Genomic DNA, 27,442 nt, shown 5'->3' on the forward strand with positions numbered 1-27,442 from the left:
TTATTTCTATGGAAAGTCCCCATAAAACCTGAAAACCCAACATGTGTGTTTGTGTGTGTGAGAAAGTGTGTGTATGTGTGTGTTAGGACTGGGAGAAAAAAATCGATTCACCTAACTATCGCAAGTTTTTGGTTTACGATTTTAAAATATATATTTTTTTTATATTCCAGAATCAATATTGATTCAAATTATGCTCGTTTTTTTTTTTTTTAGCAATGCAAAATAAACTCAAAATGCTCAGTTAATTTTGATCTTTAATTTTCGTGTTATACATCAATCGATCCTGTTCAGTTTCTATTTTTTTTCTGTATAGTCACAATAAAAAAATAAAGTGTTTTGCTTTTTGCCAAATAAAGAAAAAATTAACATGATGCGAGTTCTGCACTCTCTCTGTCAGTGAACTCCAATTTGAAACGCATTCGAAAATGATCTATAACTCCGCGAAAATACCCACGGGCATAAAGCTTGAGATCGCATCTTTTAAATGAAGTAATTTATATAAAAAACTAATATTCTCATCTTCTGTAATCTGTATGAAAAGAGAGCGATTCCAGTCGAGCTCATTACGAGCTCATTAACTATAATTCGTTTACGCCTACTCACGGAGCGCGCTATTCACAAGATAATGTGTTAAGCCATCTATGCAAAACAGGTAAACGCCCCCAAGCAAATGTATTAAACGCTTCAAGTTTCATCATTCAGTCACCTGTGCGTTGGGAAGATGGCACGATACACTGGTGCGGAAGCCCTTCAGCTCGTCCTGGCTACTAGCGACGAAGAGTCCACATTTTCATCAGAAGAAGAGCGCGACTACTCTGATGACGACCATTTGTATTTTGAAGAGCGACTTGATCCAGCCGTGGATAGAATTTCGGATGAGTAAGTATTTAGTCTTACTTGCATTAGTTGACAAGCTATTCAATATAAACATGTAGCTTACATATTATACTGGGTGGACTATTTTCCACTTGCCATCCAGAGTATTGACATTTGATATCTACCTATATTCAACACGATCTAATTGTGCATATCTATACCATGAATTTAATATCTCGTACCATTTCAACGTCAAAAATGTTTGGTTTTTTTTGTTTGTTTTTTGTGCATATGCTACGCACTGTAAACCTCTTGGTTAGGAAATTTGTATTTGTATGTGTAACTGATATGTAGGGATGGGAATTGATAAGAATTTAACGATTCCGATTCCATTATCGATATTGCTTATCGATACGATTCCTTATCGATTCTCTTATCGATTCTTATTGGGTGAGGGAATAAGTACAAATTTGTTTGTATTAACTAGGGATGGGCGATATCTTATCGTTTGCGATATACCGATAAAAATTCTCCTCACGATAAGAATTAGTCTTCCCGCGATAATAACGATAAATCCTAGTTGATGATGTATTTCTGTTCGGGACCCATTCGCAGCTCACGTGCAGCGCGAAAACAACTATGGCGGAAGGCGAACGTGAAGCTGAGGCGGAGTTAATCGCTGAACGAGGAACTACCTCTACAATCTGGATGGGGTACACACAGATATATTTTCACTCGCCGCGGCCGAACACTGACTGAGCGCTTGAGAGTTTTGCTCTCCGTCAAGCGATCCGTAAAGCACACTATTTCAGTTCATCCCAATGAATGCACACTGAATTTTACTCACGGTAAACACTAGTGTGAGGCGCACAACTCGCCGATTAGGTGAGAGCGCTCAGACAGTGTTTCTCACACAATCAAAGAGAGCGAGAGAGTCTTCCATACCATGCAGAATCGACATGCTACATGTAAACGATATTACCGGTTATTTGTTGCATTTTCCTGTAAAACATTTGGAATTATTCAGCTTTTATGAGCAAGCAGAAACTAATGCACAAACGGCAATCTCATTGGCTGCCGCTCACCTATTTCTGTCCGTTTTGATATCAGCAAATAAGTTTGAGCGAACGTAGACCACGTGATTAATATTCATGAACCCAGCAGCTCATCAATCCTTAGTGCATTGTATATTGTTTTTAGAAGTAGAATTCGTAGTAGTATTATTATCTCATCTTAGTATTATTGTAAGTTCTCTCATTAAATGATGCTTGATTTTTTGCACTCTCATATAAATATCATAGAAACCATAAAGTTACATTTTGCCATGATAGTGAGGTGCTATAGGCTATGCCTGGTTTTATCTGTGGTTATCATGATCTAAATGCATGATACTGGATGACCAATGGTTAATTTTAATAAAACTCAAACAGTCATAATATTACATTTTACAAATAAAAATTAGCACATGCAGAAACTAAGAAATTAATTTTGCTATCAAGATATTTATTTTGTTAAGGAAAAAATGACAAATGTTTGAATGTTCTACCTCAGATTTGTGAAATGTTCACCTGTTTGGCATGATATGTTCTGACAATAAAGAGTGACAATAACACTCTGGTTTCTACAACTTTCACTTAGGAGCAAAAATCTGCCTTTAAACTTGATTTGAAAAAGATTTGACATTTATCGTGATAATTATCGATATCGACTGATACAATAAAATTATCGTGATAATTTTTTTTGGCCATATCGCCCACCCCTAGTATTAACTCGCTTTAATATCTGATCAGAAGACACAGCACAGAGTATACACAAATTATGTGTAGCAACCTCAGAACAAACCTAAAAGTAGGTGAGCTACTTCTCAAAGTAAAATCCATGGGACCTATAGCCTAGGGCAGTGTTTCTCAACCAGTATGCCACGGCACACTAGTGTGTGCCTTGAAAGATTATCAAGAAGAGTGCCTTAGGATTAGGAAATTGATAATTTTCACATTCATTGGTCCGGACAAAAAAATAAAATAAAACTGCCATTTATGTGCCATAAAAACTAAAAACACAGACTGAAAACAGTTAAGGAAGAGCTTGTGCCTTTTGGAATATTAACAGTGCTCATTTGGATTAGGCTATTGAGTTACTAAAACAATCTTTGTCAAATAATACACAGGTTTTCTTCACATTTTGAACGTTTTTGTTTCCATTTGTTTAATTTCAAGATCTGATGTGACTTATCCATTGTTGTTTTTACAGCTACAAAGCTGGAGCACTATATGATATTCAGTCACATTATACACGCTTTTAACATTAAATAAAGCACATAAATAGTACCTGATATTATCATTGGCACACTTTGAGATTGTTGTTCCAGCGCGACGTCGCAGTAAAATAGCATCCGTTTCAAATAGAATCATCGCGTGTCGCGGCTGGTTAAACGTTGATTAACATGGAAAATGATACTTTTTATCGCGTGTCGCGCTGTCGCGTCGCATGTAGTTAGGACGCGGTCAGAGCGCTTCTGCCTGAACCAAAACAACGCAGCACGTGTGTGACGTCGTGTCACATTTGAACGAGCGGAACCGATAAGCGGAATCGTTAAGCAGGCATGCTAACGGTTCCAAGGAATCGATTCACTGGGCACCGGTTCTGAAGAAGAACCGGTTCTCGGTTCCCATCCCTACTGATATGTTTATATCATTATGTATGAAAGCTAGAATTTAGAAATTATTTTAGAAAATAGGCCTAGTAGGTGTTTAGATTATATTTTGACTAGTTTAAATGCTGCCTCATTATCATTAACGATGCATGCTCGCAAATATCAGTTGTAAATGTGTGTAAATGTGCTGAAATGTGTAAATATACCCAGTTAATGAAGTGCGCAAATGTGTTAGGCTAATGTTTGAGGTGTGCCTCTCCGGTAATGGCCCATTGACACGCATATAGGCTTATTGCACGCGTCTAAAATTATTTACATGAATTATTCATTATAGACTAATGCTACTATAGTTATATTTATGTAATAATATTCTTCAACTTTTTTAAAAGGAATGTAGCTTCATCACTACCTCTGCCTGCAACTCGGAGTGCGCTTAGCAACACAGTCAGAAATCAGAAAGAGTAAGTACATATTTACCCACTATTTTACAGATGTTAGTTCAATTTTGTTTATACCTAGTGTTAATACAATATGAGCCTGTATGACTTTATTATTTATTTTTGGAGATTGGTTGATGATGTTACATATGTTTTGTGTTATCAGCATTGCTAAATGTCCATCAGTTATGCATGTGCTGGAATAGTACTTTATAAAATATATGATAATAATAGTTTTTAACTTTTTTTAAAAGGAATGTAGCTTGTTCACTCTCGCCTTCCACTGCAACGAGGACACGCAGCAACAAAAATCAAAAAGAGTAAGTACATATTTACCTACTATTTTACACATGTTAGTTACATTTTGTTTATATACTTAGTGATGATACAAATGTATATGTGCCTGTGTGGCTTTGCAAAAAATGTGTTGTTATGCATGCACAATATAACAATTATTGATTGGTAATGTTAATATAAAAGAGCTTAAATTGTGTTGCTTTATCAGCATTGCTAAATGTCCATCAGTTATGCATGTGCTGGAATAGTACTCTGTAAAATATATGATAATAATAGTTTTCAACTTTTTTTAAAAGTAATGTAGCTTGTTCACTCTCGCCTTCCACTGCAACTCGCAGGACACGCAGCAACGGAAATCAAAAAGAGTAAGTACATATTTATCTACTATTTTTTACCTACTACTGTGGCTTTGCAAAAAATGTGTTATGCATGCACAATATTACAATTATTGATTGGTAATGTTAATATAAAAGAGCTTTTTTTTGTTTTATCAACATGCTGATTGCCCTGCCCTGACATGCTGATAGTACTTTGATCAACCTCAATTAACCTTTATTAATATTATTATTTTTATAGGAATGTGGCAAAGAGGGCCAAGACAAACATTCAGATGAGCTACAAGGAGTCCACTCTGTCATGGAAAACAGAGACTGACATTGATATGGTTCCACAGACTCTGAGTTTCCTGCCTGCCCGGGAACTTGGACCACAGCTGAGTTCTGCTGACACACACTCCACAGCAGTGGCGGCTGGTGATAATTATTTTTGGGGGGGGCGCATTTTTTTTGGGGGGGGGGGGGGCAAAATCCAAAGCAGAAACTAAAAAGCTATTTTGATCTCTTTTTATTTACATTTCAGACCAACAAAGTAGTAACAAAAAGCATGTTTCCTACTTGAACATAATGTTGCTCTCCTTTATACAGACCCTTTCCAAAAATTAGAATATCATGGAAAAGTTAAATTATTTTAGGAATTCTTCAATGTGAAACTAATTTTATAAAAAAGGCTGATTGCTTGCAAAGTGAGATATTATAAGCATTGATTTGTTATAATTTTGATGATTATGGCTTACAGCTTATGGAACCCACGAAATCAAAATTTTTGAAAATTAGAATATTACCGGTACATGAAATCACACTGTAGTAGTTACACAGTAATCCCATGGTCATTGAACCAGGTTTTGGTTATTTTGGCAGTGTGGGCAGGTGGAAATCCTGCTGAAAATCATCTTCATCTTCATAAAGCATCTTCATAAAGCTTTTCTGCTGAAGGAAGCCTGACGTGCTCTAAATGTCCTGGTAGACGGCTGCATTGACTCTGGACTTCCAGGACATTAGAGCACTTCATGCTTCCTTCAGCAGAAAAGCTTTATGAATTGCATGGCATCTACTTTGTATTCTTCATAAAGCAATGTTCTATGCATTTGTCCCTGTCAAATAAATATTAAATAAATAAAACTCATGCTAACTTAGTGTTTAGCTAACTTAGTGAAGATTATTAGTACCAGACAAAAAGACGACGTACGTTATATGTAAAAAACTGCACATTGAAACATATGTTTGCGATGTCTGCCATCATATTCCTGTCTCTCTTCAACGTCTCATAAGTTAGCATTTGTTTGTTGTAACGTGGCTGTTGTACTGCGATGCCCACCGTGTCAGAGTTCATCTGCTGTCAGTCAATCCTGCATCACCATGGCGCACACACTTAACGTTACCATGCTTCGTCCTCTGTCACTTGCCTGCTGCTGGATGTGTAAATCTGGTTGTTCCGGTCCGAGATCCTTAATCTTTTTTTTTTTCTTCAAGCGAAAGTATTGAGAAAGGGTTTTTTTTGTAAATAAATAACAGAATTTGGATTAACTGCTGCCATTGCGTAATAAAAAGTGATCAGCGTAGTAGCAAGCAAGGTTGGTTATTTTCCGCCGCGTACAGTTGAATGACAGGTGACGAGAACCAATCAGATTGGATAAAATAACATGTATCCAATTATGATTGGCCAGGGACGCAACGACTTGCGCCCCGAGGAGGATCTTTAAGAAACCAATCAGAGACCAGCTTCAGGTCACATGCTGCCCGAGAATTTGTGTACTCACATAGACACCCATGTGTCCGGCGTCCCTCGCCCATGAAACGTATTGAAAAACATAGTAAATAGTTAATCGATTAAAGACAGTTTTTATTACATTCTGAGGCTCTTACTACCAGCCGGCACATGAGTAAACTATTATTTTATTTTTTTATTTCATTTTAATATAATGTTTTTACACATGTTAATTTCTGAAATGTTGATGGGGGCGGCGCCCCAGCGCCCCCTATGGACAAGCCGCCACTGCTCCACAGACTCTCTTCAAAATGTTTTTTTTCTGAGAATGCAGTGTCAACTCTGTGCCACAACACCAATGCTCAGGCTGCTGGTGCAATTGCAAAGAGGTGCAAATTTAAATGGACTGATGTCAGCATCAGTGAGATGTACCGCTACATTGGGCTGGTGTTTTACATGGCCATGGTGAAGATGAGCTCCATCAAGGACTACTGGCGGCAAGACAGTCTTTTCTCTTTGCCTTTTCCTGCCACAATCATGGCAAGAGAGAGATACCGCACTATTTCATGGAATGTGCACATAAGTAACCCAGATGCAGATAAGGAGAATGACAGAAAGAGGGGTACACCTGAACATGACCGTCTTTTCAGACTCAAACCTCTCATGGACACTATCCGTCATGCTTGTAAATCCATCTATCATCCTAGAAGAAACTTAGCTGTGGATGAAAGAATGGTGGCATGCAAAGCACACACAGGCATGACACAGTACATGAAAGCTAAGCCAACCAGATGGGGTTTCAAGTTGTTTGTTTTTGCAGACTCCTCAAATGGATACACTTTGGACTTTTCTGTGTACACAGGAAAGAACAACTTTCCCACAGGCCATGGACTGTCATATGATGCTGTAACATCTCTTTTAGACTGAAAAAGTTTTAGGCTCTGGGTACCATGTGTACATGGACAATTTTTACACAAGCCCAAAGCTCCTAAAATACTTCTTTGGTGCATGTGGTACTTAGAGGGACAACAGGAAGGACTGCCCACGTGATACAACTAATTCGCAAAAAAATCTGCCAGGGGATCCATCAGGTGGATTTGGGATGGACCTCTTGTATTTGTGAAGTGGATGGACACACGTGGGGTATCTGTCTGTTCCACCATTCAATCTGCTTATACTGGTGAGACTGTGCAGAGGAGGGTGAAAACACAAGATACATGGAGGACAATGACATTTCCATGTCCTGCACCTGTGACTGCCTACAACAAACACATGGGTGGTGTTGACCTGTCCGATCAACTCTTACAGTACTACACTGCACAACACAAAACAATGAAGTGGTACAGAAAGATCTTTCTACACTTCTTGGACATTGCTGTTCATGCAGTTCATGGAACAGCTTTTTGCAGAGCTTTGTGGTGTGTCACAGAAAGTAACACCAAAACAAATCAGTTGTGACCATGTGCCGGTTCCTGGAGCTGAGTTGAGCTCAGATGCAAAGAACATTTGCACAGTTGGTCGCAAGATCTGTGTGCTTTGCAAAGGACAGCTTGGTAAAAGGCAGGACACACCTTGGAAATGCCAGGCATGTAATGTTCACTTGTGTCTTCAGTTGAACATGAACTGTTTTCAAAAATGGCACCAAGACATGTAACTGTATTCTCAAAACAATCGGATTGCTTTGATTTCCCTACTTATATCCACCTTTCTGAACTTCCGCTACTAGCCTTAGCCCGCTAGCATAGCAGGCGTGGTCTGCGAGGATAGCGAACTGCCTTTACTTTTGTTTATTTTGCTCACATTTGATTTGCTTAGAGCCCGCATCAATGGGGCATAAGCATTTACTGTGAGATACCTGCCTTTACTTTTATTTATTTATCGCTCACAATTGCTTTGTTTATAGCCGACTGATTATTTATTTTGGCCACATTTGTTTTGCTTAGAGCCCGCATCAACGGGGCATAAGCATTTACTGTGAGATACCTGCCTTTACTTTTGTTTATTTATCGCTCACAATTGCTTTGTTTATAGCCGGCTGATATTTTTTTATTTTGCTCACATTTGATTTGCTTAGAGCAAATTTAGAACATTTAGTTCCTCCACATAGAGGAATTACAATAAAACAAATTGAAAAACAAAACCTTTGAATCTCCTCTAATTCTTTGTTCAGGCTGCCTCACTTGATGGGCCATTAGCCATTGGGGGAGTGTCTATGTCACACCCCTGGTCTGAATCTCATTAATATTTAATATTAATAGGCCATTACCATTCCCACGCATAAACCTCTTCTGACAAAAAAACTGTCTTACAATGTTTAAATCAATGTATTGTTTTATGTGAACGATTAGGCAGGATGATTTTCACATCATTTTGAAGCCAGAACTCGAAGCGACAACATCCATTAGTCAAAAGTCTTGTGGACACATATTTAGTATGTGTTTTGTGGTCTTATTTCAGCAACTTTTATTTTAATTTTTTCAATAACCACGCATAAACATTATTCTCTTAAAAATACAAACATGTACATACATGTTGCTAACATTTTATGGTAGCCCCATTTGTGCTATATAGAGTGAATTTACATCTTTGCCATTAACATGTTTATAAATAACTGAAAAAAGCACAAATGTCAGGGCATTTCAAAACATCCCAAAGGGCCCCAAAAACACCTTGGTCCCCAGAGGGTTAAACCTTTCTGACGGGATCGCCACCTTATCGTGGTGGAGCAGATTGTGCGTGTCTCCATGAACCCTAGAGCTATGTCGGCAGGATTCTTGTACTCCTGGCAAGGTCACCCAAGCCGAACAGGTCGAAGGGTAAAGACCAGACAAAGAGCGATCCCACTGGCCCTCCAGGTTGGGGGTTGGGCGATGGGCTAACTACCCGTCCCCGGAAAAATAAATTGGTTACAGAAACCGAAACTATGGAAACTCTACCTCTAACTGAACCAAGTCTAACTGACAACCCACTAGTGGGATGTATGAACCGCCTGAGCCAAACTCATCAGAGACCCCGGGGGAATGTAAGAACACTATACCAAACAGAAAAATTGGCACAACTGACCAAAAAGAGGCAGCGCTACTACCTAAGCATTGTTGGTGTATGTGAGAGCCGATGGAATACCTTTGAAGAAGTAACAACTGCCACTGGAAAGACCTTTCTTTATTCAGGCAACCCCAAAGAAGAAGACCCCCACACACACAGAGTCTCACTGAATGGGAACCAATTTCAGAACGGATCATCACAGCCAGGTTTACATCAAAGGGACTTAATATTACATTCATCCAATGCTATGCTCCTACCAACACTGCCGTTTTTGAAGAAAAAGAGGCCATTTACCAACAACTACAGGCTGTCTTTCAGAAGAATCCCAAAAGAGACATCAAGATCCTTATGGGAGATATGAATGCCAAAATTGGAAAGGATAACAGCAACTGGAGAGGAACAGTGGGGACAGAAGGATTGGGGCAGATAAATGAGAATGGGCTCCTCTTTGTCAGCTTCTGTTCCCTCAATGAGCTAGTGATCGGAGGCAGTCTCTTCCCACACAAACAAACCCATAAAGCTACCTGGATATCACTAGACCACCTCACTGAAAATCAGATTGACCATCTTGCAATAGACAGGAAATGGAGGAGAGTTCTCCTTGATGTCAGAGCCAAGAGGGGTGCTGATATAGACTCTGACCACCATCTTCTCATGGGAGAACTCATAATATTACTGGCAGTGAAGATGAAACCTGGGAGCATTGTTCAAAGAAGGTTTGAGACAAGGAAACTAAAGGATAATAAAATATGCCGGGAAAGGGGAATCCACCTCCGTAAGCGGTTCCAAGCCCTAGCAGAAGGAGAAAACATAAACAACAAATGGGAAAGATGCAAGGTGGCTTTCACAAGCACTTGCGAATCTGTCCTGGGCTACAGTGACCCCAGAAGAAAAGATTGGGTCACAGATGCAACTTGGAGTGAGATCGAAGCCAGACAAGATATCAAAGCAAAACTCAACAGAGAGACAGACAACAAAAAGAAGAAATGCCTCCAACAAGACTACCAAGAAAAAAACAGGGTGGTCCGTAAAAGCTGCAACAGGGACAAGAAAGCACAAATAGAGGAGCTGGACAAGGAAGCAGAAGAAGCAGCCAGAGAAAGGAAAGCCAAGGAGCTGTACAGAATAACCCGCCAGTTGTCTGGGAAAAAACGGACCACAAGCCGGCCTATCAGGGATAAGCAGGGAAGCCTTCTCACCAAAGAGTCCCAGCAATTAGAGAGCTGGAAGGAACATTTCGAAGAGGTCCTGAATAGATTCCACCCAGACACCCCCCCAGTCATAGAGGAAGCGGGAAAAGACCTAAACATCAATGGTCGTAGGATATCAAAAGAGAAAATAAGGAGAGCCTGCAAAAAACTGAAGCTAGGCAGGGCACTGGGGAAGGATAACATCCCACCTGATATACTTAAAGCAGATATCAACGCCTCCACTGATATCCTCCATGGGCTCCTAAATGACAACTGGGAAAAAGAGGAGATTCCCAAAGATTGGAAGGAGGGATTAATTATCACAGTCCCCAAGAAAGGAAATCTCAGCGAATGTAAAAACTGGAGAGGCATTATGCTTCTCTCAGTCCCCAACAGAATCCTCTGCCGAATAATCCTAGATAGAATACAAGAACCACTAGACAAGATTTCCAGGAGAGAACGAGCAGGTTTCTGGAAAAACAACTCCTGTACAGATCACATTGCAACACTATAATTGTCGAACAATGCATCGAATGGCAGTCATTATTATTAATAAACTTTGTTGACTTTGAAAAGGCCTTTGACAACCTACACAGAAACATTCTGTGGAAGCTGCTCCGACATTATGGAATACCCATAAAATTGGTCAACATCATTAAATGCATGTATGATGGAATCACAGGTCAAGTCACCTCAAATGGTAAACTCTCGGACACGCTCCTTATAAAAACAGGAGTACGTCAAGGCTGCCTACTGTCTCCCCTCCTCTTCCTTACCGCCATTGACTGTACAATGAAAATGTCAGTGGATGGTGAAAGGACAGGACTACAGTGGAACCCTTTTGAGCAACTGGAAGATCTCGATTTTGCTGATGACCTGGCTCTGATCTCAGAAACACATACACACATTCAATGCAAGACCACCAGATTGCATGAAAAACATAAACAGATAGGTCTAAGGATAACCGTTGGGAAGACCAAGGTCATGAGAATCAACAACAAAACTCACCAACCAATCACAATTGAGGAGCAATCCCTGGAAGATGTGGTTGAGTTTGTATACCTGGGAAGCAACATCATCACAGATGGAGGAGCTGATAAAGGTGTCGAGCTGCGCATCAACAAAGCAAGACATGCCTTTAGAACAGTCCGACCTGTATGTCTCTCTTCCCAGCTCTCTAGAAACACCAAAATCAGAATCTTACAATACAAACGAAAATCTGTACTGCTATATGTCCTGGAAAACCACCAAATCAATCATCGATAAATTACAAGTGTTCATTAACAATTGTCTCAGATACATGCTGAGGATTTGGTGGCCTAACAAGATATCAAATGTAGACCTGTGGAGACGCATGAACCAGTAGCAAATCCACATTGAAATCAAAACCAGAAAGTGGGGATGGATTGGTCACACACTTAGAAAGGATCAGAGGAACATAGCAAGACAAGCTCTGGACTATAATCCCCAAGGCAAGAGGAAGCAAGGGAGACCTAAATCCAACTGGAGGTGGTCCACACTTGATGAACTGACCAAGTGGGGACCTCCTGGCAAGAAGTAAAGTCCTTAGCACAGAGGAGAGTGAGGTGGAGATCCATGGTGGACGCCCTATGCTCCCAAGGGGGCCAAGAGGATTAAAGAAGAATTAAACCCTTGACAAAATCATATCGCAATATTCAAATCTGTGCTGGCGCTGCCGCTGACCAAGAGAGAGTTGTCATGAAACAGCTTCACAAAAGGTCTTTTCAAGCTCATAACAGCAGAGCCGGCCCGAGGCATAAGCGAACTAAGGCCCCATTTACACTGCATGGTTCAAGTGACGCAATTCCGATTTTTTTCTCTCATGTGGCACAGATCGGATATGACCAGTGAACGTGTAAGCAGGAAAAAAACGCATGGATTCTGATTTTCTCAGATCGGATTCAGGCCTCATTCATATGTGGTAATAAATCGGATATGAATCGGATACGTGCATTTGCGTGTGCCATGTAAGCAGATAAATCGGATATTCCCCAGTAAATGCGAGTCGTACGTCATTAAAAAAGGGATGTCAACTCAGGTGGACACCACCAACTGCGATCACATGACTTATTAATGGTGCGATGGAGGACGAAGGCTCAACACAGTGGAGTATTTTTTTCTCCGCCTTACGAGAGCAATGTTTTGATGATTTTTGAAAATAGTGCGGAAAGCAAAACACTGAATAATTAGAGATGCGTGGATGAGCTCCAACGTCACCCGAATCCGCAGCCAAAAACAAATCATCCACCCGCACCAATAATTTTCTCTGATTTAAGTATCCGTACCCGATGGTCAAATTATGTATTCGTATGTGTTGTTACGTGTGAGGATAGATGATCGTCACCTTCAACAGCGGATTCGACGGTTGACGCGCGCATCTAATATAAATGAGCGCTGCTTTTAAATGAACATTTCTTTAAAACAAAATTTATTTGACAGAATTTTATTTTCTTAATGGCATAAACAGGCTTTACTCCCTTGAAACTTAAACTGGAATGGAACATACTCATATTTTAGAGAATGTAGTTAATATTTTCGTTAATAATTTATCATATCCACTCGCGACCCACCCGAAATTAATCAGAATGTTATTTTTATTAGCCTACTTGACCCGCCCGATCCGCGGATTATCCACAGAGCCCCTGCGGATATGACCGCGATCCGCGCATCACTATAATAATTTTGTCTGCTTCTGCATCCATTGCATATCGAGCTGTTTTACTTCGTTTTCCGGGCCAGAATGTCTACATTTGGTTGTTTTGGCAGTGTATAGTGTAAATGCAAATATCGGATACGGGTCACTTTTAAAAGATGCTGTAAGCGGGTCGTCAAAAAAATCGGATATAGTCAGCAAATCTGAATTGGGCATCAAGACCTGCAGTGTAAATGCAGCCTAAGCGGCTGCTTAGGGCCCCCTCGAGTTTTGTTTTGTTTTTACTCAGAATTTTTTTTTTTTTACACATTAATTAACTTAAACAAGTGACATGACTAATTCAAGACAAGAAAATTCTGATTTCATGATCAATATACCTGCCTACAACTGCTGCTGTGTCTGCCAGTGTTTGAGTCATGCGCATAACCTCGCGTGCATAGACAAATCGTGCGCAAAGTCACGGTAATGTTAGGCCATGTGACAAAAAAATTTATTTGATCAATGATTGATGATTGACATTTAAATCAATGATTTATCCTGTAAATGTAATAATATTCAGAACAGAACAAGAATAAAAAAATAACTATAAACAAGCCAAAACGAAATAATTTAAAGCGAAAGTGAAAGTAAGCGGCGTTGGGCTCACGTATCTCTCTCATTAGAATCAAAATGTTTCAACATTCGCGATGTATTTGGATGGTAAACTATTCTTTATTATTGTCATGAGCTGTAAAGACGAGGACACAAAGAATGCCAGACACAAAGGTTTATTATACACCATATGCAAATCTAGATACTGGAAAGGCTTAAAGAAAAACTCAGGAGTGCACTGGTTAAATTGAATGTCAGTGTAGATTCTTGGGACAGAATAGTCTTCAGAGTTCACACGTTGATACAAGGGCCCTGAGTAATACACGATGGCAATACTTGGATCTTAGGAGATATGATGACACACGGAGCTTGATTCAGAAAACCGCGTGCACCCTGGAGATCAAAAGAACGTGGACCCAGGAGTCCTGGGAAACCACCGCTCACAGAAGCTGCTTGGAAAACCACCGCTCACAGAAGCTGCTTGGAATTCACATATACAGAGAGGTTAATGATGATATGGAGAACACATGCGGAATAGAAAGCTTTCTTGGAACCTGATGGCTAGGCTTAGAAACCGGAAGACTCAGACATCGAGAGACGGTAATTCTCCGCAGGTAATAGGTCACACACAGTAGAATCAGACGGTAAATCTTAGTAGATGCTTGGAAAACACTCAGTAGACACTGACAGTACCTCTATTGAATATACTCCCTTGATTCTGACGATAACTCTTAGAAGATGATTGGAAAACACTCAGTAGATACTGGCGATGCCTCACTGCAGATACTTGAATCCTAGTAGATGCTTGGGAAACACTCAGTAGACACTGACGATGCCTCTCTTGAATATACTCCCTCGATTCAGACGATAACTCTTAGAAGATGATTGGAAAACACTCAGTAGATACTGGCGATGCCTCACTGCAGATACTTGAATCTTAGTAGATGCTTGGGAAACACTCAGTAGACACTGACAATGCCTCTCTTGAATATACTCCCTCGATTCAGACGATAACTCTTAGAAGATGATTGGAAAACACTCAGTAGATACTGATGATGCCTCACTGTAGATACTTGAATTATATTCTTGGAATATACTGAAATCACTGAGTGAGGAAACCTGGAATCACTCACGATGATCATCAGAAACGGCAATAACACTCGGAGGGCTCGAGGGACTAACCATGAAACAGTGAACACAACATTAATACCCGGCAGTGAGTGCATGTGAGGGAGCTGAATATAAAGGCTAGTGATGAGGTAATGAGGAGATGGGATTCAGCTGCAGTGATGAGGGAAGTGAGTGCAGGTGTGGATCCAGGGGAATGCTGGGAAATGTAGTATGTGACAAGACCAGGGAAAACCAGGGAAATCGTGACATTACTCCCCCCTCCCGGAAGGCGCGTCCTCGCGCCTCTTAGCATGAGTGGGGGGGGGGGAGCCCGGGGGGGGGACCCCGGGCGGGGTCAGGACGAAACCAGGGTGGAACCTGGGTGGAGCAGGCAGAATGTGCAACCATGGTGGTGCAGACTGAACAGGGGGCCACAGCGGTGCAGGCTGAGCAGGGGGCCACGGCGGTGCAGGCTGAGCAGGGGGCCACGGCGGTGCAGGCTGAGCAGGGGGCCACGGCGGTGCAGGCTGAGCAGGGGGCCACGGCGGTGCAGGCTGAGCAGGGGGCCAAGGCGGTGCAGGCTGAGCAGGGGGCCACGGCGGTGCAGGCTGAGCAGGGGGCCACGGCGAAGCGGGCTGTGGCTCAGAGTTGGAGGAGTCCAACGGCGAAGGCGTGTCAGGACTGGACGAGACAAGCGGTGAAGAAGGGTCTGGACTGGACTGGAGCAGCGGCGAAGGCGGGTCCGTACTGGACTGGACCAGCGGCGAAGGCGGGTCCGTACTGGACTGGACCAGCGGCGAAGGCGGGTCCGTACTGGACCAGCGGCGAAGGCGGGCCTGGACTGGACAGGACCAGTGGCGAAGACGGGTCTGGACTGGACTGGACCAGCGGCGAAGGTGGCTCAGGACTGGACTGGACAAGCGGCGAAGAGGACTTTGAGCTGGACAGAACCAGCGATGAAGAGGGCGTTAAGCTGGACGGGACCAGCGGCAAAGAGGTTCCTGAGCCGAATGGGACCATCGGCGAAGAGGGCTTTGAGCTGGGCGGGACCAGCGGCGAAGAGGGCTTTGAGCTGGGCGGGACCAGCGGCGAAGAGGGCTCTGAGCTGAATGGGACCAGCAGCGAAGAGGACTTTGAGCTGGGCGGGACCAGCGGCGAAGGAAGCTCTGGACTGGACGGGACCAGCGGCAAAGGGGAATTTGGCTCTGGCTCGGGGGGCATGACGCTCACAGACTCTGGCTCGGTGGGCATGGCGCTCTCAGTCGCAGGCTCGGCGGGCCTGACGCTCTCAGTCGCAGGCTCGGCTGGACTGGCGTGAAGTGCAGGCTCAGCTGGACTGGCGTGAAGTGCAGGCTCGGCTGGCATGGCGCTCTCAGTCGCAGGCTCGGCTGGACTGGCGTGAAGTGCAGGCTCGGCTGGACTGGCGTGAAGTGCAGGCTCGGCTGGACTGGCGTGAAGAATGGGTTTAGCAGAAGCAACATACTTGAGAGCCCCTCTGACAGACATTAGGGAGGGATCTAACATCTTGGATGACAGATCGGCGCTGTTCGAAACCCGCTTACGTGCTCTGGGCCAGAAAATCCCAGCGGTAGATCCGGGGCAGTTACGGAGCTCCTGTTTAGTGGGTTTAACTGGGCTAACAAGATGAGCGACCTCGACCTCGCTCACAGTGAGAGGAGAGCCGCACAGTAGCAGGGCAAAGTCAATGAACTGTGCCAGAGTCCAACCGGGACCTCCTCCCGGCATCAATTCAGCGATGTATTCATCCAACCCACCCCAGAAACACTCAATCATGCATGTATCACTCCAAGGAACCCGATGGCTAAGAGTCAAAAACTCCTCCACATAGGCCTCTATGGATCGACCATTCTGGAAGATCTTGCAAAGAGCAGCTATAGTTTCCTGATCCTGTAGTGTCTGCAGTGCTACGGTGGAAAACAAGGAAACCTCTAGAGCCGTTGGAGCTTGCATGGTGTTTGGCCGGGTATTCTGTCATGAGCTGTAAAGACGAGGACACAAAGAATGCCAGACACAAAGGTTTATTATACACCATATGCAAATCCAGATACTGGAAAGGCTTAAAGGAAAACTCAGGAGTGCACTGGTTAAATTGAATGTCAGTGTAGATTCTTGGGACAGAATAGTCTTCAGAGTTCACACGTTGATACAAGGGCCCTGAGTAATACACAATGGCAATACTTGGATCTTAGGAGATATGATGACACACGGAGCTTGATTCAGAAAACCGCGTGCACCCTGGAGATCAAAGGAACGTGGACCCAGGAGTCCTGGGAAACCACCGCTCACAGAAGCTGCTTGGAAAACCACCGCTCACAGAAGCTGCTTGGAATTCACATATACAGAGAGGTTAATGATGATATGGAGAATACATGCGGAATAGAAAGCTTTCTTGGAACCTGATGGCTAAGCTTAGAAAGCGGAAGACTCAGACATCGAGAGACGGTAATTCTCCGCAGGTAATAGGTCACACACAGTAGAATCAGACGGTAAATCTTAGTAGATGCTTGGAAAACACTCAGTAGACACTGACAGTACCTCTATTGAATATACTCCCTTGATTCTGACGATAACTCTTAGAAGATGATTGGAAAACACTCAGTAGATACTGGCGATGCCTCACTGCAGATACTTGAATCCTAGTAGATGCTTGGGAAACACTCAGTAGACACTGACGATGCCTCTCTTGAATATACTCCCTCGATTCAGACGATAACTCTTAGAAGATGATTGGAAAACACTCAGTAGATACTGGCGATGCCTCACTGCAGATACTTGAATCTTAGTAGATGCTTGGGAAACACTCAGTAGACACTGACAATGCCTCTCTTGAATATACTCCCTCGATTCAGACGATAACTCTTAGAAGATGATTGGAAAACACTCAGTAGATACTGATGATGCCTCACTGTAGATACTTGAATTATATTCTTGGAATATACTGAAATCACTGAGTGAGGAAACCTGGAATCACTCACGATGATCATCAGAAACTGCAATAACACTCGGAGGGCTCGAGGGACTAACCATGAAACAGTGAACACAACATTAATACCCGGCAGTGAGTGCATGTGAGGGAGCTGAATATAAAGGCTAGTGATGAGGTAATGAGGAGATGGGATTCAGCTGCAGTGATGAGGGAAGTGAGTGCAGGTGTGGATCCAGGGGAATGCTGGGAAATGTAGTATGTGACAAGACCAGGGAAAACCAGGGAAATCGTGACAATTATAGTCTTTGTACTTAACTCACGTTCCAATATCAACGGAAAAAAAATCATCCTCTTCACACGTGCAAAAAAGTGCTTGGAAACATTGCAGTGGAGCGAAGCTTACGCTTAATGGTACAAATTGTATTACTGACTATTTAAATAATTTAAATAAATTTGTATATGTTAGGTTGACTATTTTATTATTATATTTTATTACGGCTATAATGAACAGGCTGTGATGTAAAGATTACAATGCTGGAATATGTTGTGTGTGTGCGTGTGTGTGTGTGTGTGAGGCGCGGGCGCGATCGAACAGTGGAAACATAAAAACATACTCCGTCATGTTCATACAAGACATCATTCAAGCTGCAAAGTGTTGCAAAACGTTGGAGGATATTTTGCAAATAATTTATGTAATGTGTTTTGTGACAGTTTGTTTTCAGAAATTTCAAAGAGTTAGTAAAAGAGTAAAGAAAAAGTTAAAACTTTTTATTTAAATAGGCATCTATTTTTTATTAAGTATTTATTTTGTATTAATACATAACCTCATTGTATTAATTTATAATGTAACATTATAGTGTGACTCAATAATCGTCAAACAGGTGACTCCGCGTGGTGGGAGAGGGCCCCCAAATCAAATTCTGCTTAGGGACCCCAAAAGGCTCGGGCCGGCACTGCATAACAGTATCATTATTTCTGTGATGCAATAGTTCATATTATCATAGAAGTACTGGGATAAAAGTTTAAAGTTCAAATATAAACACTGATGTCTACAAAATTGAGCAAATCAGCTTTTGTTAGAAACTTGCCGCTTAAAATAATGCATTTATCGATTACATTGTTTCACCACTAGGTGGCGACAAGTGACTGTTAAAACATTTATTTGTAATTGAATTATTTATTCAAGAGAATGTAGTACTGTATGATGCTTCTGAAATAAAACTCAGAAAGATGTGAATTGTTTTTGTACATATGACTCATCTTATTCATCATGTACAGTCTTTACAAGTGTATGAATGAACTTTTCATGTTAAAAAAATATCATTACATAACGTATCAGCACCCAAAGATCGTGATAGTATCAAATTGAGAGATAAGTGTATTGTCCCAGCCCTAGTGCTTGTGTGTGTGTGTGTGTGTGTGTGTGTGTGTGTGTGTGTGTGTGTGTGTGTGTGTGTGTGTGTGTGTGAGAGTGTGTCAGTGTGTGTGTGTGAGTATGCTTAATCTATTTGTAAAAAGTTTACGGAACTCTTAATATTAATGTAATTAATGTCGAATAAAGGCTGTATTAAAGCACTTAAAGACATTTTCTGTGACCTAATCTAAAGTGATAAATATTTATGGGTAATACATTGTTAACAAAGCATTATCTAACTCTTTACATAATTAAACAATAACACTTTGTTAATTACAGTGACAATGAATGAAAACTCACTGGTTGTATATAGTCTCTTGATATATTAACTACAGCTTAAATACTATTATACACTATTCATTAACTAATAACTAATAGTCTGCAAATGATTTATATGCGCTGTGTTACTGTATACTTGTAATAATGTCTTACTATAATTTCAAACTGTTCGACATTAAGTGTAATTGATACTTTTGTGTGTGATGGTGTGATTTTTTCCCCAAAATAACACATAATAAACAAACTAAAGATGAATATGACTGATAGCATTGTTTTTTTTTTTCAAGATTTCCCAAGTTATGGCGATAAATTGTTAATTTCTGTTATTTTGGCCATGATAATCATGTAGTGATAAATCTGATATGGTGACAGTCCTGGTTCAAGTGAAACACACACCACTTCTCACTTTTCAGCTGCACACACATTTTGAGGAAATGCTCATGCTTTTGCAAGGGTCTGTTTGCACAAGCATTACAAGGAAAGTTGATTTACACCAAACATTTGTGATTTAAAAAAAACCTCTTCACTGTAACCTGCATCTGTTGTCTGGTTTGTAGTTCGTCTGGTTAACTTAACTGTTAGTTTTACTGTCTATTGGGAGATAATAATATATTAAGTAAGGCTATAACGATTCCTCTATTAAAGTCGAGTACTCGATTTTTAAAAAATCCTTGATTGCAATTTAACCATGTCGAGTAACTGGCAAAATACCGGAAGTGGCGCATTCCACAGATGAGAATCCATGAACCGCATTATTACACCGTTTTCTAAGGCTACGCAATCTATTTAAAACCCATTTACAATCATAATATAGCATAGTGCTATCATGAAATCACAAAGGCTGTGATTCAGTTAAAAATATGCTCTGACGTGCGTTCCATAGTTGCACTGTTATCATTTATATGCGCGTCTGCGTCTCGGGTTTCTCAAACTCTCTGCGTGTTGTGAGTTCATCTGCACGCAGTGTGCGCTGTTTCACAAGATTCGTAACGCAACTAATTTGTAAATCTACGCCAACACAGGAGAATACATAAATATCTTTCTGAAATATATGCGAATTGTTGTTAATTGCGATTTCAAAATAAAAGTTTAACCCTTGCACTGAGTTTGCATGTTTTGATGTGCACATGTTCTTGTTCAAGAAAGAACGGACATTTTTTTTACGTAATGTACATAAGTTATGTTTATATCAGTTTATATCATTTATTTATTTTACATTAAGTATTTTACCAGCGTTGTTCAATAACACCCATATGATTACTTTGATACTTTATTTGAAAAAATAATTGCATGTTATTATGTATTTAGGTAACACTTAACAATAAGGTTCATCAATTAACATTAGTTAATGTATTAAACAACATGAACTAACAATGAACAATACATTTGTAACTGTATTTATTAATCTTTGTTAGTGCTGTCAAACGATTAAAATATTTAATTGCGATTAATCGCATTAATGTTATAGTTAACTCGCAATTAATCACACATTTTTTATCTATTCTAAATGTCCCTTGATTTCTTTTTGTCCCATTATTTTTTTCTCATTTTAATGCTCTTATCAACATGGAAAAGTGGATCGGCTTGCTTTGTGCAAATTTTTTTTATTTAAAACAACATCGGCATCGCATCAGAGAATTCACATCAGCTGTGTGCTTGACCATCAAGTGGTATTTCAGACTGGACATGCTGCGATGATAGCTCAGTTCATAACGACAAAACACACAGATCACTTTGGTCTTGTCAATGGAACCATTTGGCAACTTTTTAAAAGTAAACTTTCCATTCAGAATCTTATGGGCATCCATTTCGCCGTCTCGCGCTCGACCTCCACTCAAAACATAACGTTAGCCTACAGGGGGTCGCACACTGGACGAGAAGCGCAGCGCCGCGTCGCGCAGCACCACGTCTTTAAAATTCAAACACATTATTCTCTATCAGTGTACAGACACCAGCGATGCCATTCGGCGTCTGTCCGCAGCGCCCAGCTATGGCTCAGGACCTTGTTCAAAATCCTGCCGTGTCATTTACATAGTTTTATATTAAATTTATATTTATTTGTCTCAAATCGTCGTTAATGTATACTGACTTCACCCTGTGCTGCAATATACATTTAGTTTTACATTCATTTACAGAAATCAGATGTGTGGATGAAAACTGCCGATGCTATCGGATTTTAAGGTGATATTCTCAATTCATTCCGTTAACGGACGCTCTGAGGCAAAGTGTTCAGAATGCAGACTTAGCAATGATTGTATTTAATTCTACAGTACAATCATAACATAGTACAGACATTATCTTAATTCCATAATGTCCTTAATCAAAACAATATTGCTGGCCATAAACTGAGAAAGTGCACGTCCGGTAGGGCTGCACGATATTGGAAAAAAAATTACATTGAGATATTTTTTCCCAACGATATATATTGCGAGCCATCAATCCAGGCTATTGTCAATAATTACCATTCCATAATATTAATAATTTCACTAATAAGCAAGCTTCATTACAAGTGACAAAAAGGTCACTTTATATTTTATTCCAAAATTAGAACATAGGCTATTTCTGTCAGAATTCGGTGAACGTTCTACGCAATCCAACGTGGCGGCGCTCTTAACAGATGTTTGTTGTTCATTAGGCTATAATTCCTCAAAATAAGTAAAAAAAAATATTCTCTCTCTCTCTCTATGTTTTAGGTGCTGATGCAGTGACGCGTTCATGTAAACGGCACCTAAAAGCTGTCACAAAGAACCAGCAAAAGTAATGATTATGAATATGTAAAATATTACAATGAGACATTTTAATTGTTTATTAATAAACAAGTGTTTTCTGTAAAGATGAAGAAGACTGACTCGCGATCTTCGCAGTAGTGATCGCGCAGGAGAGAAATGCACTTTTCATACGGATTACATAGTTTTATTTTGTTTTGAATGGTTCTGTTTAAAAGTAGAGATTTCTGTAGATAATAGATATATTTCTATTTTTTTTTTTAGGTGTGTGAGGCGAGTAGGCTACCTTATAACGCCGAGTTTCGGTTCATGGATGATAGCTTAAGCTCCAGTTCAGGCGCTGGCGCCTCTGTGTCGTGATTATGTATGCTATATTTACTTTTTATTTATTAAATCCAGGAAATTGGATAATGAAACACTGATTAAAATTAAGATACAATTAATACAAAACGAAATTCGCTTTAAAGAAAAGCTTTGTGCTTTCTGTTTGAGGTCTCTGTGAAAGTTTTAAAGCAGTCTTTTAGTGCCGCTTTCATAACGGTCGGGTCCGTAATGGAGAACTGTCACGTAACATTGTTTTTTCCTCATAAATGCGAACACGAAAAATAAAAGACTTTTTAAAAAAGACAACCATCCACAACTTTACAACACTCCAGCAAAGTATCTCTTTTTGGTCAACATCCTCCTTTTTGTAGACGAAATAGTCCCAAATAGCTGATTTTGACTTTCTTTTTGGTACGAAATCTTTTTTTTTTTTTTTGCTGCGGATCCTCTTCGTCGCCCATTTTTAGCTATAGGATTGCCAGTGAATGATGGCTGTAAGCGGTGAGTTTGCGGCACAGCGAACCAATCACTGTGCAGGCACGCGGAACGTGCATGTCACCCCAGCAAAAAGTCATACAACAAACTCATGTTTACTGTGTGCTACCGTTCCATGGGTGCTACTACCCTTCACATTGCATGTTCCGGTGATGTGACTATCGCTCATTCGCACATCGCGATGTCGATGTTAAAACAGAATATCGTTCAGCCTTAGCGTCCGGTGTGCGATACCTCGAGTAGTCCTAAACGCCATGCGGCGTAGCACTGCGTTTCTCGTCCGGTGTGTGACCCCAAAAGCACAAACAAGTGTGTGCGGTGTGCCTGTTGTTTTGTGTCCGGTCTAGTTAGATCCGGTGTGATGTTGTAGTTTTTCTAACGTTACTAGTTGTTGCAACAGAATGTGAAAAAAACTACAAAGTTTGCTAGGCCAAAAAGATCGTTAATCTTGTGATAAAAAAATGTACGCCGTTAAAATGGGTTTGCGTTAACGCTGTTAAAAACGTGTTTAACTGACAGCACTAATCTTTGTTAATGTTAGTTTAATTTTTTGTTCATGTTAGTTCACAGTACATTAATGTTAACATACAACCTTTGATTTTAATAATGTATTAGTAAATGTTGAAATTAATATTAACTTTGATTAACAAATGCTGTAGAAGTATTGTTCATTATTAGTATGTTAACTAAGGTAGTTAACTAATGTTAACTAATGAACCATATTGTAAAGTGTTACCTATTTGTATTTTTAAGTCATTTTAAAGGCTGTTGTTCACTTGGATCTATTTCATTAACACAATTTATCTGATTACTTGATTAATCGATGGAATAATCAGTAGAATACTCGATTACTAAAATAATCGATAGCTACAGCCCTAATATTAAGTAAATGTTCCTCATCAGGGAGACTCCTCACCACTGCCTTCTACCGCCGGCAGGATCTGACAGTTCAAGCAGGAATCTGTCTCTGAACCACCGGATGGGGCTTACGCCAAAGATATATTGTATGAACTATCTACATATTAGACCTTATTCACTCCGAGTCTTTATGGTAGAGATGATCTTACCACAGTTCCTCCAGTTTACAGTGAGGATTCTCCAGTCCAGCAGAGAACAGCTTCACTCCTGAGTCTCCTAGTTTATTCCCAGACAGATACAGTTCTCTCAGGTGTGAGGGGTTTGATCTCAGAGCTGAAGCCAGAGCAGCACAACCTTCATCTGTGACACCACAATCCCACAACCTGTAGAGAACAATGACACACATTAAGCCTATATCCAAAGATAAACATAACACTTAAAAAAATTAAAAAACATAATGCTGTCAATATGAAATATATACAAATACTCATTTGTTCAAGTTATTAAATTACATCAGTTAGGATTAATTTGATTTGATTCAACTTTATTTTCATTATGCAGTCTACAAGTACAAAGCTAATGCAATGCAGTTAGCATCAACCAGAAGTGCAGAAATATAGTGTTCTATACAGATAAGTGCAGGAACAAGTCCAACACTGAAGTGAAGCTATAGCTTACAATATGTACAGAATATATAAATATACTAAAACCAAATAGAAGAAAATGGGCAGAATTAGAAAAAGAAAAAGAGAATGAAAATGTAGGGATACATGTACAATATGAGCAGCAACAACGAAAGTACAATTAAAATATACAGATTGTTATATGTACAGTAGCAGTAGCAGTTAAACAATGTACAATCTGTGCAAAAATAGTAAAAATAACATGTCCGTCAGTATTATGAGCAGTACTGAATGAATGCAAGCTGCAAATTCTTGTCCATAAAAAGTACTATGAACAGTGCAGTATGAGTGCACGGTGCAATTAGAGAGGTGGTGTGGAATTTAGTAGGATCACAGCCTCAGGGAAGAAGCTCTTCCTAAGCCTACTGGTGCGAGAACGTAGGCTCCTGTACAGTGGTACAATGGTAAAATTACCTGCTCTGATCACATGCTCTGGTAATAATAGCTTTGTATATATATTGACTATACTTTATTTTGATAATAAGTCCAAAAAGAAATCTGTTAAATCTGAGTATGTTGCATAGAACTGAATGAAGAATAACATATTGATATATTGATGTTTAATATTTTAATATAGGGCTATTTTCTGTCCAATTTGTGTGGACCTTTTCTTTTTTTCCCTTTTTTACTGTGTTGTGTAATTTAATTAGTGATTCTACATGTAAATATTGATGATTACAAGTTTGGGGGAAATGCGATTAATTGCAATTAATCACAGCAAATTGTGCGATTAATTAGTTAATTGTTTTTATCGATTCCCAGCCCTACTATAAACTAATAATTTGAAAATGATTTATAAGCGCTGTGTTACTGTATACTTGTGATAATGCAACCAGTTTGAAATAATGGTAACACTTCAAGTGTAACTGTTCCTTTTGTATGTGATGGAGTGATTCTTCTTATTCAAAAATAACAAAATAAACAAAGTAAAGATGAATTTGACTGATAGCATTATTATTATTTTTTTCAAGATTTCAATAGATATGGTGATATATTGTTATCGTGTTATTTTGGCCATGATAATCATGTAGGGATAAATCTGATATGATGACAGCACTGGTTCAGGTGAAACACACACCACTTCCCTCTTTTCAGCAGCAGATTCATATTTTGAGGCAATATTCACGCTTTTGCAAGGGGCTGTTTGCACAAGCATTACAAGGCAAGTTGATTTACACCAAACAATTGGTGATTTAAAAAAGAAACTTTACATTACAGATGTAACCTGCATCTGTTGTCTAGTTTGTAGTGTGTTTGGTTTATTTAACTGTTAGTTTTACTTTCTATTGGAGGATAATAATATATGAAGATGTAAATGTTCCTCCTCAGGGAGACTCCTCACCACTGCCTTCTACTGCCGGCAGGATCTGATGGTTCAAGCAGGAATCTGTTGCTGAACCACCGGATGGGGCTTACGCCAAAGATACATTGTATGCACTATCTACATATTAATCCTTATTCACTCAGAGTCTTTATGGTAGAGATGATCTTACCTCAGTATCTCCATTTTACAGTGAGGATTTGCCAGTACAGCAGAGAACAGCTTCACTCCTGAGTCTCCTAGTTTATTCTCAGACAGATACAGTTGTCTCAGGTGTGAGGGGTTTGATATCAGAGCTGAAGCCAGAGCACCACAACCTTCATCTGTGACACCACAATCCCTCAACCTGTTGACAACAATGACACACATTAGGCCTATATTAAAAGATAAACATAAAAAATACACTTAAAAAATAAAAAAACATAATGCTGTCAATTTGAAATATATATATATAAATACTTTTTGAATTTACTTTGTTAAATTACATCAGGGATGTATGTAAATTTAATCCTATTAAGGGATTGGATATTATCCATTGGAAAGATTGGAAAGTCTCCATAAAACCGGAAAATCCAACGTGTGTGTGTATGTGTGTGTGAGTGTGTGTGTGTTCTTAATGTATTTGTAAGCATTTTAAGAAACTGGGAGAAAAAAAATCGATTCACCTAACTATCGCAATTTTTTGGTTTATGATTTTAAAATAGATTTTTTTTTATTCCAGAATGAATATTGATTCAAATTAAATTGCTTTATTTTTGTCCTTGCTTATGGACAAGGTTGACAGAAGTTAGGCACTTTTGTTCCAACAGATGATGAAATGTGTCGTTATCTATGAGTGTCGTAATATCAATTTCAAGTGGACGCGTTGAAGCAACGTGAGACTGAATGCACTGAAAAGCCCTTGCACTACTCATATGCCGAGAGAGAGATAAGACAGTAGAGCTGCACTAGTAATCTTTAAAATACTGTCAATAGTTAATACATATTTGGTGCTTAAAATAACGCATTTATCGATTACATTGTTTTGCCACTAGTGTCATGGTTCTGTCACTTCTGTCTGGTTTGTCTCTTGGTTTGGTGACGCTCCCGGTTTGTCATGTGTTTGTGTATAGTCTGGTTTGTTGTGAGCACATAGCTTGTCATGTATTTCCTTGTGCCATGTGCTCTCCTGTCAATTATCTAGCCCCTCCCATCTTGTTACCTGATTATTGATTAATTTGCCCCACCTGCTTTCTCGTTACCCTCTTTTGTTTGCTTCCCTATTTAGTCTCCCTGTGTTTGCAGTCCTGTGCTGGTTTGTTGTCAATGTTCCCTCGTGTTTCCTGTTTGATGCCATATGCCTGTCTTGTTTTCCCCCACGGGGAGTTTTGGTTTATAGTTTTGTTTTGTTTAATAAAGATCCTAAGTTTCCTGCACATGAATCCTCGCTTCACTATTTACCATTCCGTGACAACTAGGTGGCGACAGGTGACTGTTAAAAATGTATTTGTTATTGAATTATTTATTCAAAAAATGAAGTACTATATGATGCTTCTGAAA

At 40.0% G+C, this 27,442-nt stretch overlaps 1 protein-coding gene across 3 annotated transcripts in view; it reads right to left on the reverse strand.

Moving 5' to 3' along the window:
• The window catches only part of LOC308694104 (protein NLRC3-like), a 75,443-nt gene that overhangs the window by 7,246 nt on the left and 40,755 nt on the right, over positions 1-27,442 (reverse strand). For all 3 annotated transcript variants that reach the window (XM_081371394.1, XM_081371395.1, XM_081371396.1), the window contains exons 10-11: positions 26,076-26,249; positions 24,109-24,282 (exon numbers count right to left, since the gene is read on the reverse strand). In XM_081371394.1, the coding sequence (XP_081227520.1) occupies positions 24,109-24,282; positions 26,076-26,249 (348 nt within the window). The remainder of the gene's footprint in view (positions 1-24,108; positions 24,283-26,075; positions 26,250-27,442) is intronic.

Source organism: Scardinius erythrophthalmus (assembly GCF_964197995.2).
Source record: "Scardinius erythrophthalmus genome assembly, chromosome: 7".
Lineage (NCBI taxonomy): Eukaryota > Metazoa > Chordata > Actinopteri > Cypriniformes > Leuciscidae > Scardinius > Scardinius erythrophthalmus.